Source organism: Cervus canadensis, chromosome 10, assembly GCF_019320065.1.
Source record: "Cervus canadensis isolate Bull #8, Minnesota chromosome 10, ASM1932006v1, whole genome shotgun sequence".
In the NCBI taxonomy this organism is placed as follows: Eukaryota; Metazoa; Chordata; class Mammalia; order Artiodactyla; family Cervidae; genus Cervus; species Cervus canadensis.
Window position 1 is genome coordinate 64,550,852 of NC_057395.1, and position 14,381 is coordinate 64,565,232.

At 44.5% G+C, this 14,381-nt stretch overlaps 1 protein-coding gene across 7 annotated transcripts in view; it reads right to left on the reverse strand.

Annotated features, from left to right (window-relative positions):
* Positions 1-536: 536 nt before the first annotated feature.
* The window catches only part of NDRG3 (NDRG family member 3), a 61,725-nt gene continuing 47,880 nt past the window's right edge, over positions 537-14,381 (reverse strand). For 6 of the 7 annotated variants that reach the window (XM_043478684.1, XM_043478681.1, XM_043478685.1 and 3 more), the window contains 8 exons: positions 13,240-13,343; positions 11,912-11,977; positions 11,741-11,792; positions 7,178-7,225; positions 4,528-4,563; positions 4,389-4,440; positions 3,195-3,233; positions 537-2,130 (listed from right to left, as the gene is read on the reverse strand). In XM_043478684.1, the coding sequence (XP_043334619.1) occupies positions 1,949-2,130; positions 3,195-3,233; positions 4,389-4,440; positions 4,528-4,563; positions 7,178-7,225; positions 11,741-11,792; positions 11,912-11,977; positions 13,240-13,343 (579 nt within the window). In that variant the 3' untranslated portion in view covers positions 537-1,948. The remainder of the gene's footprint in view (positions 2,131-3,194; positions 3,234-4,388; positions 4,441-4,527; positions 4,564-7,177; positions 7,226-11,740; positions 11,793-11,911; positions 11,978-13,239; positions 13,344-14,381) is intronic. The other variant, XM_043478686.1, reaches the window with a different exon arrangement.

The window sequence follows — 14,381 nt, forward strand, 5'->3', positions numbered from 1 at the left end:
CAAGTACCTCCCACAGACACTGCGACCTGGGTGTACTGGTAGCCACTGCCCCTGGATCATTTGGAACTGATCTAGGATAGCCACCCCCCTGGAATTATTCTTGGGGGGCAGGGTACAAAGAGCCCCTTCTGGAGAAACACAGCCTGGTCTGTTGGTGGAGCCCTGGCAGGTGGCTGCGGATTACTGCACGAGGGGTGGGACGCGGCAACCACGCACGAAGGGCAGAGCTGAGATGCTGAACGCCTTCCTGAAACCTCAGCTTCTCCTCCATTACGAACCACACGATCAAGCTTCTCATGGTTTTTCGTTTGAGGGGAATACAGGTGTGTCAGGTGGACTCAGGGTTCAATCCCAGCTGGCTTACTGGCATGATGATCTCGGGCAGATGATTAATCCCGGGACTTGGTTTCCTCACTGTAAATGGATGGTGTCGCTGGGTGGATAATCATCAGGTATGTGACCCAGTATGAAGACCATGTACAGTCCCCACCAGAGCCCCAGGAAGTGGCTTGAGAGAAGTCACACCAACCACTGGGTAACAATGAGACATATACAGCTTTATTTCATCATCTGTAAAAAGTCGTACTCCAGCAGAGTGATGCATTCCCTATCTGAGCAGAAAGTGAATGCTATGTCTGAAAAGCCCCTTCCTAGGACTGAAATTGTGTAACCCTGAGCTGACATCTCTGTGCTGTCAAAGCGGGACCCTTACTGGGTGGCAACTGTTTTCACACTCCTCCTGGAGACACTCTCTGGGTGGCTGTGACCCCCTCATATAGCAGCAGACCGAACACAATTCTACCTGGATGGGGTGCCCTTATGGCCCCTTCCCTCTTACAAGAGGGAGTTCACAGGATTAACTTTCTGAGAAATGGGTTCTATCTTTCATTTAGTCTCCATTAAGTCTTCTGAAATCAAGGTTATACTTATAAATCATCATATTGTGTTGTCTGTTCCTCTCTCTCCAGCCATTTCCTCAACATCTATATAATTTTCAGGTCATACTTCTCCCTTCTGGGGGGATGGAGAGATGGAGAGTTCTTCTCCTGGGAGGCACCTCCTTCCGATGTCTGGTGTGTGGCATCGGACACTGCAGAGAGATCAATTTTGCTCCGACAGAGCAGAGGCCTGGAATTTCGTTTTCCACCTTCCTGCGCTAAGAGAGTCTAATAATTAAGCCACACTCATTCCTTCAGAAAAATGCCACACTGCATCAGAATGTCATCGTTCATGGGCTTCTGAGAGAACATATCCCTTCCTTTTATTTATAGGATACATGAATTCAATTGGACAGGAGAAGGTGGCTGGCCACCTGGCCTGCTTCTCTATGTAACAGGCTTCCTTCTGTTGGTCATAATCAACTGTCCAAACAGGAATTACGATTTTCTACCTTCCTCAGATCTGCTCTCTCCTGAAGTCACTTCGCAAATCTTGACCATCGGTAAGGAACCGAAAGAGAATGTAATGGCCTACTCAACCTAGAAACCTGTTCTGCATATTTCTCCTAAAAACACCACTGAAAATGCAAAAAAAAAGAGTCCCTTTCTTTGTTTTTGTCTGCAGAAGCTCTACAAGAAAGCATGTCTAAAATCACAAAACTATGCACACACAAACACAGACACGCGTGCTCACACACATACGTCAGGATCAAAGAATCTTAGATACATAGTTGGGAAAGCACAGGGAAAAGCTGGTAAGAGAAGATATGGAGATCTGATCAGCTAAAGAGGTTGGAATGTTACAGAAATGGCATGGAAGTGGTTCTTGGTACATACAAAAAGGGGGGTGGGCAGGCAGAGAGGATGATAAATCCAGGATACCAGAAAGAGAGAGTCAGTGGCCATGCAGGAGTTAAAGATAGATGCCAGGTTGCTGGATGAAGTGTTATATTATGGAGTGGCTGTTTGAAGGAGGATGGACTTGCATGGTCCTGGGGAGGAGCATTTGCTTAGCAGGACACCTCCATGGTCTGGTGTCTGTCCAGAACATCAGGGGACTCAGAGGATTCTTGAGTTCCGTCTGACTGATTGCTGGCAACAGATCGGCTGAAGGCACTTTCTCCAGAGCCGATGCTACTTGAGGTGGAGTGGGTTCGGGATCGGGCGAGCCGGGTCATGCTGGCAGATGGGACTGTAAGAGAGAACGGAGAGGACTAGAGGATAGAGCTGTGGTTAAGCTCAGCTAATCCAGAAGTTTCACCAAAGGCTTTACATGTAGCTTTCCCAACCCATCATCTAAGGTGACACCAGGACGAGACACAGCCATCCGACTTTGCTCTAGGTGAGGGGCTCTAGGCAAGGCTGCTTTAATCCTCTGGATCTGGCTGAAATTTCAGATGGTTCTAGTCTATAGCAGAACAATGGGTAAACTAAGTCCAGAGTATAACCTCTTAGCTATGCCCATGCCATCCATACAGTGACTAGGAAGAAGGCTTTGGGAACCCAAACAGGTAACCAAAACCTGCAATGCATGCAAGACTAAACCAAAGAAAGACAAACCACACCACACAAGTACAAAGGTGTTTCGCACACACAGTGCAAGCCCGATATAACAAGACTACCATCCGTGTCCACAGGTGACCCTTGCTACCTGGGGAGGAGACACGTAGGCAGGTGAGGGGCAGGGAGGGCAGGTGGGCCTGGAGCTGGCCTCTGCACAGGCACTGAGGTGCAGGCTGACTGCGAGAAAGCCCACCGGGGGTCTATTTAAGTCAGACGTCTGTTGTGCCACTGCTCTGGCTCTAAGTCCTTCCAGCTTGGCTAGGAAAGGGCCTAACCTGGCCTACCTCCCTGCCTGTCCTTCTAGTCTTAGAAGAAGCCACTCCTCCAGCTGTCATTTCAATGCCGGGGTCAGAAGATGTCAGTACCTGCATTCTCCGGGCATAGGCTCCGACCCTCGTAATTGAGAACCCTGTGTCTGGGAGTTAACTCAAGGATCACTCAGTAGGTGGTGGTGGTGGAAGAAGGGCTCGTTGTGAAGTTTCAGCTGCTGCTGTGACCCTGGCTGTTACAACCCACCCCTTTACTCCTGGGGGATCAGGGCTGGACCGGCAGGCTAACTCTCTCGGGGCACAATGAGCCGCGTTCTATCGGGCTCTCACTGCACAGGGAAACCACGGACATGCTGCGGGCAGCCAGTACAGCCAGGAGAGCATGGCTGGGAGGCGGGCGCGGGGCCAGCATAGAGGAAGGTACCTGACTCGGTGCTCAGGTGACTGAGCTGCACGTACGGGACTGGAAGCAGGATGGACACAGGAAAAGGCAGGTTAGTGACCCAAGAGTGCCAAGTGGTAAACTTGGCTACCTGGCAGACACTGACAGAACAAACTAAGCCAGGGGTGAAGTTTTATTCTAAGGTCCCAGAAAGGAGGGAAGGCCAACTGATGCTTCAATAACATCTCGGACCGTACTTCTCTCAACTAATCAAAGGCAACTGCTTTTCCCTCACTATAAACAGCCAACTTGCCTGGATGAACTGCTTCCTAGGAAAGGAGAGGGACTTCTGCTCCTCCCAGCGAGCCAGAGGGACAGGGGTGTGGGCTCGGTTGGTAGTGGCTCACAGATGGGGATGACACGGCCACTCCAGACGAGACATACACGGGCTGCCTGCCAGGTACAGGGCTGTACCCAGGGGTCCAGCTGCTGCCCAGAGCAGCTGCCCAGGGGTCATTAATCACACTGACACCACAGACAGGAGGAAAATCACCCTACTGGATACAGAGCTCTGTACCTGGCTAGAAGGGTTTTTATCCTTTTTTAAAACTCCAAGAAAGGAGACAGTGAGGATTATCCTGGGACAAATGAGAAAGCTCAGGGGTCTCACAATACAAGAGACCAAGACAGTGGCACATGATAGGACACATCCTTGGATTCACTCTGAAACACTCAGCAAGTTTGTTTCCTGTGGGGAGCAGACTTCACTGATTTAACTTGTTTCTCTAGGCCAGGAGTCATCCATCTAAGTTCAAATGGAAGTAACAACCTCAGATTCACAGCCAGGACTGCCGAAGCTTCAGTGGTTGAACATGTGGACTCTGTAGTTAGACTGCCAGGGTTTGAGTCACGGCTCTGCAGCTGAATTGTTATCCTGAGAAACATGCTTGGCCGCTAAGCCTCGATTTCCTCTTCCATAAAATAGGACTAATAGCAGAACTTACCTTTTAAGGTTAAGAATACAGAGTGCCTGGCACAAAGTAAGTGCTCAGTAAGCTTTAGCTCATCTTTGTATATATGTGCAGAATAATCTTTCATAAAAAATTTTGGTTTCTACTTGACTTCAGCCTGGCTAGCACAGAGGTTACGCCCTGAGAACTGAGCGCTCCTCAGATGCCAAAATGACCCCATTTATCAATAAATCTTGGTTAGAATAGAAAGTTGTATACTACTCACTGTAGCCCATTCCCTGCAAAAAGTACTTGAAGGCCTCGGTGAGCTTCCCAGGCTAGGGACACAAAAGAAGAAGCTATTAATCATTGCACGGACAGAGAGCTGAAATCAAATGGGTGCTTTTTAAAAAAAGTCTCCTTACCTGAACTACTTGGGGTAGTCCACCACAGTCTGCCATCTAGAAGGGAAAAACATGTAAGTCACCTGAGAACTGAATACCCTTAAGGGAAATGCTCTGAATATCCAGGGTCCTGTCAAACAGGACAGAGTCAAATTTTAGGTTCCTTAATTCAATGTTTAACTGCACCCCAGTGTCCATCTTCTCAATGCACTCTTTTTGTTTTTTAATTAATTAATTTATCTTTGGTTGCACTGGGTCTTCATTGCTGCACTAATGCTTTCTCTGGTTGTGGAAAGCGGGGGCTACTCTCCAGTTGTAGAACGCAGGCCTCTCATTGCGGTGGCTTCTCTTGCTGTGGAGCGTGGGCTCTAGGGTTTGTGGGCTTCAGTAGTTGCAGCACACCAGCTTAGCTGCTTCATGGCATGTGGGATCCTCTCAGATCAAGGATTGAACCATATCCCCCCTTCACTGGCAGGCAAATTCTTTACCACTGAGCTACCAGGGAAGTCCGTCCTCAATGTGCTCTTATACACAGACCTAAATTCTAGCAATAACTTTGGATATAATTCTGAAAGATTATTCACTATTTATTAATCAGTAGTGCAGGGCCCGGCTTTCAGGTCCGTGTCAGGAATTTTCCACTCGAGTGATAATAAAGTTAACTACTACCTTGGTTCTGCCTCTACCTGGAGGATTTACTTTCAGAGTCCTCAAGCAGTGTGACCCCTACTTCTCAGGGCACCAAACTCTTAAAAGTTCCCTCTCAACTCTACACTGTCTCCACTTCATGACTAAGGGGAGGTCTACGATCAGGCACTGATGCTGCATTCAGCCAACCTGCTTGGTCAGCCACTTTAATTTCACTGCTGGAAGTGATGAGGCTCTCTCTCACTTCATAAATCTTTACACACTGATTACTGTCATCTGCACAAAAATTTCTAGAGTAGGGCTTTGTTATCATGCATGGGAATAACCACGAGGGCTTATTATAACTCCAAGTTCCTGCCTGAGGGATTCTTATTTAATAGCTTTGGAGCAGGGCTCAAGAACTTACATTTCTAACAAGCCCCGGAGATGCATACTCTGCCAATCCGCAGAGGACGCAGCTTTTGGGGTACAATGGTCAATCACGAGGCCACCTTCTTCCTTCCATTTGTGAGGTTTCCCACACTCACAGAGTAGCGTATCCAGGCACTTTTTAGAAAAGAGACAGGAACCTCAGGAAACCTTCACTAACATGAAAACTTTGAGGCTGGACTGTTATTCTGCAGATGGGAATGCCACAGGAGGCACAGGAATCTGAGGTTAACAAGGAATAGTCAGTTCCCTGAAAATTCTAAGTATAAGATCAGGAACAAACATTTAACCTGATTTAAGTATAAAACAGACTTAATTAGCCCAGGCTGTTATTTTCATGAAGTTTAGGAGTCAAAATATGACTAGAACCAGTAAAACAGTTCTCATACGCAGAGACAGTACTGGAAAGAACTACTTCCGAGCTGGATACCTATCAAACAGAGAATGAATTCCATCACGCTGCTGTGGGATGGGCATTTCTGCCCAGAAATAAGCACACCTGTGGCTACTTTAACGTTCAGTTCTGCACTTTTAGAAAACTGATTCAAACCTGCATTGAAAGGCTAATCTGAAACCACATACCTATAAAAAAAAAATTCATGTTTCAACTAGTTCATCAACCACCTGGACCCTAGAACACTCTGAGTTTTGTCACATCAGAAAGTTAACCTCATGTTTCATTTCCAGGACCTACGGGCTGCTTACAGTGGCAGCACTCCCCTTTTAACTGCACTTCAAAGAAAAAGGGAAGAAAGCAGAGGTCTTTCAGGCTGAGAAAGCAGCAGTAAGCAACATAAGTTTAGCACTTAAATATACTGTAATACAAATTCAGACCAGGAGGTCAGGCCCTTAAGTATTCCACTGTAGGCTCCAGAAAACGCATCTACTCTCATTGTGACAACGCTACTGGAAAACTTTCTTATCCATACAAGGGAATTTAGCTTATAAAGAATTTCCATCCATTATCTAGTATTTCACAACATTAAATAATGCTTATGAAGTTTTCAATGACACAGGAAGATGTTTACATGTCAAAAAGTTGAGGAAAACAGACACAGGGCTAGAAAGAGCCTATAATCTTAATGATTTAAAAATGAATAAGAGGGACTTCTCCAGGGGTCCAGTGGCTAAGAATACGCTTTCTAACACAGGGTATGAAGGTTTGATCCCTGGTCAGGGAGTTGGGTTCCCACCTACCGCGGAGCAACTAAACCTGAGCACCACAACTACTGAACCCATGTGCTCCACAGCCTCTGCTCCACAGTAGTAGAAGCCCATCCACCACAACGAAGACCCAGTACAGCCCCTCACCACCCAGGAAAAAAACCAATATATATATATTTTTTTTACCAGAGGGTAACCCCTGTGGGTGGCAGGATTAGGAGTAATTTTATTTTATTCTTTCTATATTTCTGTTCTTTTTCTATTTTCCAATTTTCTATACTGAGACTATATTTAGGAAATTTTTTTTTTAAAAGAGAATAAGGGAAAGAAGTTTTCCTTGTTTCTGGGCAACTATTTCAGAAATAAAGTGATTTGAACCACATATAATTTACTCACTAATGGTTGGCAGTGAGGAAAGGAAAAACATTACCTTTAGCAAAGTTGTATTTACAGGATTCAGGCGAGAATTGCATTCAACCTAAAAAAAAAAAAAAAAAAAACAGAGAAAGACAATTTTATGAACTGCTAAATACAAAATAGCTTGGCACATGGAGGATCTTTCAAGAAGCTCAGCTGGGAGAAACTCAAGTTTTGGTTGAATCAGCCAAAGAAATTACCAAAATAAAAAATGGGAGATATATTTACATGATATACTTTATATCTTGTATTTCTTAGTAGATCTAAAAATCTGGCTAAGTTCGTTTTCTGGATCCGTTACAAGTAGAGTCTTTAAAGAGCTACATTTTGAATCTAATTCCTCCTATGGCTACGCAGCAGCAGGGCAAGTTGCCTCCTTCTTTAAAAAGTGAACTATGGGCCTCACCTGCTGAGGTCCTGAGGATTCCCCAGCACAGCCAGTCCTTATGACTGAGCCTCACACCTCCTGCGCCCATTCCCCAACCCGCCCCTGCGCCCACTCCCCGGCCCTCCCCTGTGCCCATTCCCCAGCCCTCCCCTGCGCCCATTCCCCCGACCCTCCCCTGCGCCCATTCCCCCACCCTCTCCTGCGCCCATTCCCCCGCCCTCCCCTGCGCCCATTCCCTCGACCCTCCCCCGCGCCCATTCCCCAGCCCTCTCCTGCGCCCATTCCCCAGCCCTCCCCTGCGCCCATTCCCCAACCTTCTCCTTCGCCCTGGAGGCAGCAGGGGGACCTCAAAGAAAATGTTCTGGGGAGGTTGTTTAATGGTTCAACAATGTTTTATGGTTAACCTGATCCACTAGATCTCTTCTTTACACATGCTTGCCCAAGCACACATATAAAACACCATGTTAACAGCATAGAATCTAGAGGGGCAAAAGCATGTAACACAAGGCAGAATGTTGTTGTTTAATCACTAAGTCGTGTCTGAGTCTTCTGAAATCCTATGGACTGCAGCACATCACACTCTTCTGTCCATGGGATTTCCCAGGGACTGGAGTGGGTTGTAATTTCCTTCTCCAAGGGATCTTCCCAACCTGGGGATCAAACCCGTGTCTCCTGAATTGCAGGCAGATTCTTGACTGCTGAGCCACTAGGGAAGCCCCAAGGCAGAATGAGAGTACTTGAAAACTTCACTTCTGAGCTGAGTGAGAACAGAAAGATAAACAGGATTTCTACAGCTAAAGTAAGAAGGGGTGGGCATTTGAAGGCTTCCAGAGTCAGAGGGAAGCAGAAGTAAAGACCCAGGGGATGCAAGGTGAGTATGCTGGGCATGTGTGGGGTTACAGAGACCAGCATATGGTGTGAGGATAAACTGCAGGGAGAGGGTGAGAAAACTTGAGCTGACTGTGGAAGGCAAGAAGTCACAGAGGGTTTCTGAGGTGACGGGATGTGAATTGTTTCAGGAAAATAACCAGCAGTGGCCTGTATGACAGACTGCAGAGGCAGCGAGCCAGTTAAGGAGTCATGAAAATTACCTAGGCAAGAACCAGTAATCCAGCTGAATGCTTAATCTGGGGATGGCTGATGGGTGGGTACTCAAAACTTCTAAAATCAGGGGATGACCTAAAAGCCAGGATCATCAAGTCAGGGTTTTTTCTTTTTCTTATACAAATGCCAATGCAGGCAGTAAACGTACCTGTTTACTTACTACAGAATATGCTCTAAAAGGCAGAATGTAGGACTTCCTTGTTAGCACACTGGGTAAGAATCCGCCTGCCAATGCAGGGGACACAGGTTCAATCCCTGGTCTGGGAAGATGCCACATGTTGCAGAGCAACCAAGCTCGTGTGCCGTAACTACTGAGCCCATGCTCTAGAGCCCATGAGCCACCACTAATGAGCCCCTGTGTCGCAACTACTGAAACCCAAGCACCTCGAGCCTGTGGTCCACAACAGGAGGAACCCATGCACCACTAGAGTAGCCATGCTCTCTGCAGCTAGAGAAAGCTCGGGAGCAGAAACTAAGACCAAGCCCAACAGAAAAAAAAAAAGAATGTAGAAACTTGATCCCTAAATGCCAGGCAAAGTGCTGAGAACATACTAGATATACAATAAGTATCTTCTGGAAGAATGACTCCTAAGTGTATTTAATATAATAAAGCATGCTTTTTCCTTGGTTCATCACTTTGTAATTTCTGTAACTGTGTAAGACGAAGGCTCAGTATCTAGCAGGCCAAGAACAATGGTTGGTTTTTGACATGTCTACTTTCTCCCCAGGTCCAACTGCTAAGACTCCAGTTCAGTTCAGATGCTCAATCGTGTCCAATTCTTTGTGACCCCATGGATTGCAGCACGCCAGGCTTCCCTGTCCTACATTGTTTCCCAGAGTCTGCTCAAATTTATGTCCATTGAATCGGTCATGTTACCTAACCATCTCATCCTCTGTCGTCCCCTTCTCCTCCTGCTTTCCTTTCTCCTCCTCCTTTCCCATCAGGGTCTTTTCCAATGAGTCACTTCTTCACATCAAGTGGCCAAAGTACTGGAGTTTCAGCTTCAGCATCAGTCCTTCCAATGAGCACCCAGGACTGATCTCCTTTAGGATTGACTGGTTTGATCTCCTTGCAGTCTTGCTAAGACTCCATCTTATTCATTTTTGTACCCTCCAGCGCACTGAGCAAATATTTGTTGTTTAGTCACTAAGTATGTCCAACTCTTTTGCGACCCCATGACCAGCCAGGCTCCTCTGTCCATGGGATTTCCCAGACAAGAATACTGGAGTGGGTTGCCATTTCATTCTCCAGGGGAGTCTTCCTGACCCAATGATTGAACCTGCATTTCCTGCATTGGCAGGCAGATCTTTACTGCTGAACCGCCAGGGAAGCCCACTGAGCAAATAGAAGAAGCTCAAAAAATGATACTGAATGAATAAGTAAGAATAGCTAGAGACTAGAACTTGTGGAGTTTCTTCCTGCTCTTCCACACATGGACAGCCCTCTAATCCCTACCAATTCAGGGGATAAAAGGCTCTAGCAGGGGAGTTAATTTTGAATGTGTCTAGAAGAGCATCTAGTTTGTGGTACAGATGGCATTTTGAAGTTATTCTCTATACACACTGAAAATATGGAATCAGAAAAAGACCATGTATGTATGGCCAACTTATGCAATCTTGAAAAATAATTGGTAACGTTACTTTAAGTCCATGTAATTTTAGAAAGACAACTCAGCATCATTAGAAAATTCTCATTAAGGATATTTTCTATAAACAATACTATTTTTCTGTGTTAAATACACATGTTCATGAAAAAATGTTTTTGATAGATATTTTATATTTATATTTTATATCTATCAAAAACATGTATCTCCACCTTTTCAGCTAAAGAAGTGAAGGTGGCCAAAGAAAACCAGATAATTTCATGCAGAAACTTAAGTTACGTTATATATGTGGTAAAGACAAGAAAATGATAACAGACTTATGAAAAACTGAAGGCTTCATGTGTAATTAAAGAAGTGCAAATTAAAACGCGTGGGATGCCACTTTTTGACCAAATTGACTACTAATTATTGCAAAGTCCAGTGGTGAACAGCATGCTGTGCAACAGGCACTCTCCTACATTGCCAGCAGCAACACACTGTTGTATCTTTTCTGGAAAGGAATCTGGCAAAAGGCATTAAAACCTTACAAAGGTTTATGATTTTTGACACATTATTTCCATCTCATCCCAGGGAAATGATCAAAAATTCAGGCAAAGATTCTGTATGGATGTTCACCGGCAACATTATTAATGGTGCACAATCATAAATAATCAACAAGAGAATGAAGTTATATAAACAAGGGTATATTTACAAGACAGCATAGTATACAGTGCTAAGGAATCAGGTCCCCAAACCTTGTATATTTAGTATTATCATCCAAACTATGTTGAGGGGCTTCCCTGGTGGCTCAGTGATAAAGAATCTGCCTGCCAATACAGAAGATGTGAGTTTGATCCTTGGGTCGGGAAGATCCCCCGGAGAAGGAAATGGCAACCCTCTCCAGTATTCTTGCCTGGGAAATCCCATGGACAGAGGAGCCTGGCAGGCTGCAGTCCATGGGGTCACAAAAGAGATGGACATGACTTAGTGATTAAATAACAACATCTATATTGAAGAAAAACATGGTGGCTTGTCTTCGGGATCGTGATTTTTTTCCTCCTGTCCTTCTATTTACCAATTTTCTACAATGAACACATAATATTTTTACCAATGTGCTATGTGCTTGAGAAAGAGGTACAGAAAAGTACGCAGGCTCTCAGCAACCTTCCAACCTGCTAAAACAGTTCCAGATTTGTGGTGACTGCAGAAGGCCAAGGCTGTCAGAAATCTGATGATAAGCAAATGGTATTTAGTGGTACTACCTGCCACCGAATGAACTGTACCATATAGAACAGTCTGGGCACTATTGATCCCTTCTGATGAAACCAAGTGATCAATGAGGAATTATTTTTCCAGAGTGGATAACAAAGCACAAACCTGATATGTATAATCAGAAATAACAAAAACTAGTATCTGCCAACTGTTTCGAGTACATCAGCAGTGTGCTACAAACAACTTACATTTCATCTTACTCAACTTCACAATGTCAGTACATACTTACCACAGCCTCAACTGCGGGTGAACTGTCACCTACCACCAATAAAGTAGAGCACCTGGGGGAAGGCAAACAAGAGGACACTCAGCTAGGAGCACACATACTCCACAGAACACTGGCTTCATCTATCAAAGGCAGGTGTATTTAGCAACTTAGCGGGCAGATCGAGAGACTTACTTTAACGTCTTTGATTTGTTATCATTTTGTCCCAGAATGGGTCTTTCAATCTCCAGGTCTTTGCGGCTAGAGAGACACAAAGGAAACAATGCACGTTTCAGGTAAAGTCATGGCAACTCAGGTTATTTCCTGAAAACTCAAAGGTATCAAAGAATCTGGAAATTATCTTTCCTTCACACCTGACAAGGAAAGAGATTTTATAGCTTTTGTTCACAAGTAGCCTCGTTAGTGGCATCCTGAGTGGAACAGAGAAGGAATAAGGAACTTGGTAGGACACTGAAAGGAGGCAACTTTAAAACTTAACAGCAATGCTGTTGAAATCCTAAAGTCCTAAGCGTCTAATTTTCCAATTACTTTACAGGAATAATTTTTAAAAATATTTGTTTTTATTTTATTTATTTGCCTGTGCTGGGTCTTACTGGCAGCACATGGGATTTTCAATCTTCTAAGTTGCCACATGTGGGATCTGCAGTTGCATCACACAGGATCTAGTTCCCTGACCAGGGCTCAAACTCGGGACCCTGGAATTGGGAGGGTGGAGTCTTAGCCACTGGACCATGAGGGAAGTCCCTAGGAATAATTTAAGGGGAACCTTTTAGGGGAACTATTTTCCTGGTACTTACAGTTTACTGTAGTATTTAATATCCTTTCTGATTTCAGCTAAAAATAAGGAGGCTCTGTAATACAGAGGAAGGAGCTAGAGAGACTGGATTCAAAACTTGCCTTGCTCCTACTGGCTGTGTAACTCTGGGTAAGTTACAGCTGACCCATTTCCTCAGTCTTTCTCCATATAACCAGGAAGCTAGGAGGAGCTAACGTTTTCACTGGAGAAACTGGACCCAAGATAAGAATCAGGCTTCTCTCAGTGACTAGGGGAAATGTGACAACTTTGGAAATACACAAACAAAAGAGAATTTACTACTGTTCACGTTTCACTTCTGCCTGATGACAGAATATCAGCAGACAGAGACTGAATTAAAGTCCCAAACTTCTATCCTTCTATCCTCTACATGCATTTTTCTGTGTCACCCAAATTGTGTGTTTTTGTGTGTTTACGTAACTTTTAGGTCCTTTTGGTCTCAAAACATATTAAAAGTACAACTGGTAGGTGAATATGCCTGAAACAGCATTCAGTTCATTCATTCTTGAAAGCTATTTTCATATCTATCTGAAAGCTCTTCCTCTTCCACTGTGGTGAAAGTGCAAAAGTAACACCATCACACAACATTGTAAGAAGCAGCTTACTTCCCCTCCTGATTCTCTCTTAAATATCCATTAGCTTCTCAGACCTCGTCTGCATTTAAGTGAAGGAACAGAAACAACTGTACCCGTTGTAGGAACCCAGGAAGAGCTGTAGGTTTTCCTGGTTGATATCTTGGGCAATATGCAGTCTGTAGGTCTGAATCAGGTCCAGGTTGGCCTGCAACTCTTCCTAGAACAATGAAAAGAAGACACAGGTGAACTCCTGAGCTACAGTACAAATCTATCTTGCTTGGTTTGCATTCTCAGTGCCCAAAGCCAAAGCTCCCTGCCCATTATAGGAGACGGGGCAGACCCTAGGGCCTACTAGGCCCCTGGTAGGTTGAACGGCACCATATTCTGTGCTGGATGAGGGCTCCAAGGAGTCTATGATGGAAAAGGTTGGTAATCAAGTCAAGCACAAAAACCTGGGACTATACTGTGAATCCTCTTCTCCACAGCACAGTGGAAACTGCACTCAACCTGGATTCGAGTACTAGATGTAAAACTGAGGTTACCTCACCATTTGGAACCCTAATTTCCTTATTTGTGTTTTATTCATGCTCTGCCACTTTCACAGAGACAGTGTCTTGTCTGTAAAATGAAGATAATAACCAGTTACCCGACAGGGATGTTTTAAAGATTAAATAAGAAATGCTAATATGAACTGTAAAGTATAAAATAAATGGAAAGTAACACTTCTCTAATTAGTCATAAATCTGCATCATTAACTTCTCTATATTTTCATCAATATAGTGGGTGTAATATCTATTTATATACTATTATTTAATAATATACATTCTAGAACTGCATATTATATTACATTAATATTTTATTGATTAAGTCAATTTATCATTTATTTACCAATATTACAGGGTTTTTTTTTTGAGGCAGTGGAGTTTATTTATAATATTACATTAGTTTCAGGTGTACCACATAGTGATTCAAAATTTTTATAGATTATGTCCCACTTAAAGTTATTACAGGGACTTCCCTGGTAGTGCAGTGTCTGCCTGCCAATGCAGGGGACATGGGTTAAATCCCTGGTCCGGGAAGATTTCACATGCTGGGGCACAACTAAGCCCGTGCACTACAGCTACTGAGCTCTTGCTCCAAAGCCTGTGCTTTGCAACAAGAGTAGCCCTGCTCGCTAAAACTAGAGAAAGTTCCTGTATGCAGCAACGAAGACCCAGTGAAGCCAAAGAGCAATAAATAATATTGTAGAATACTG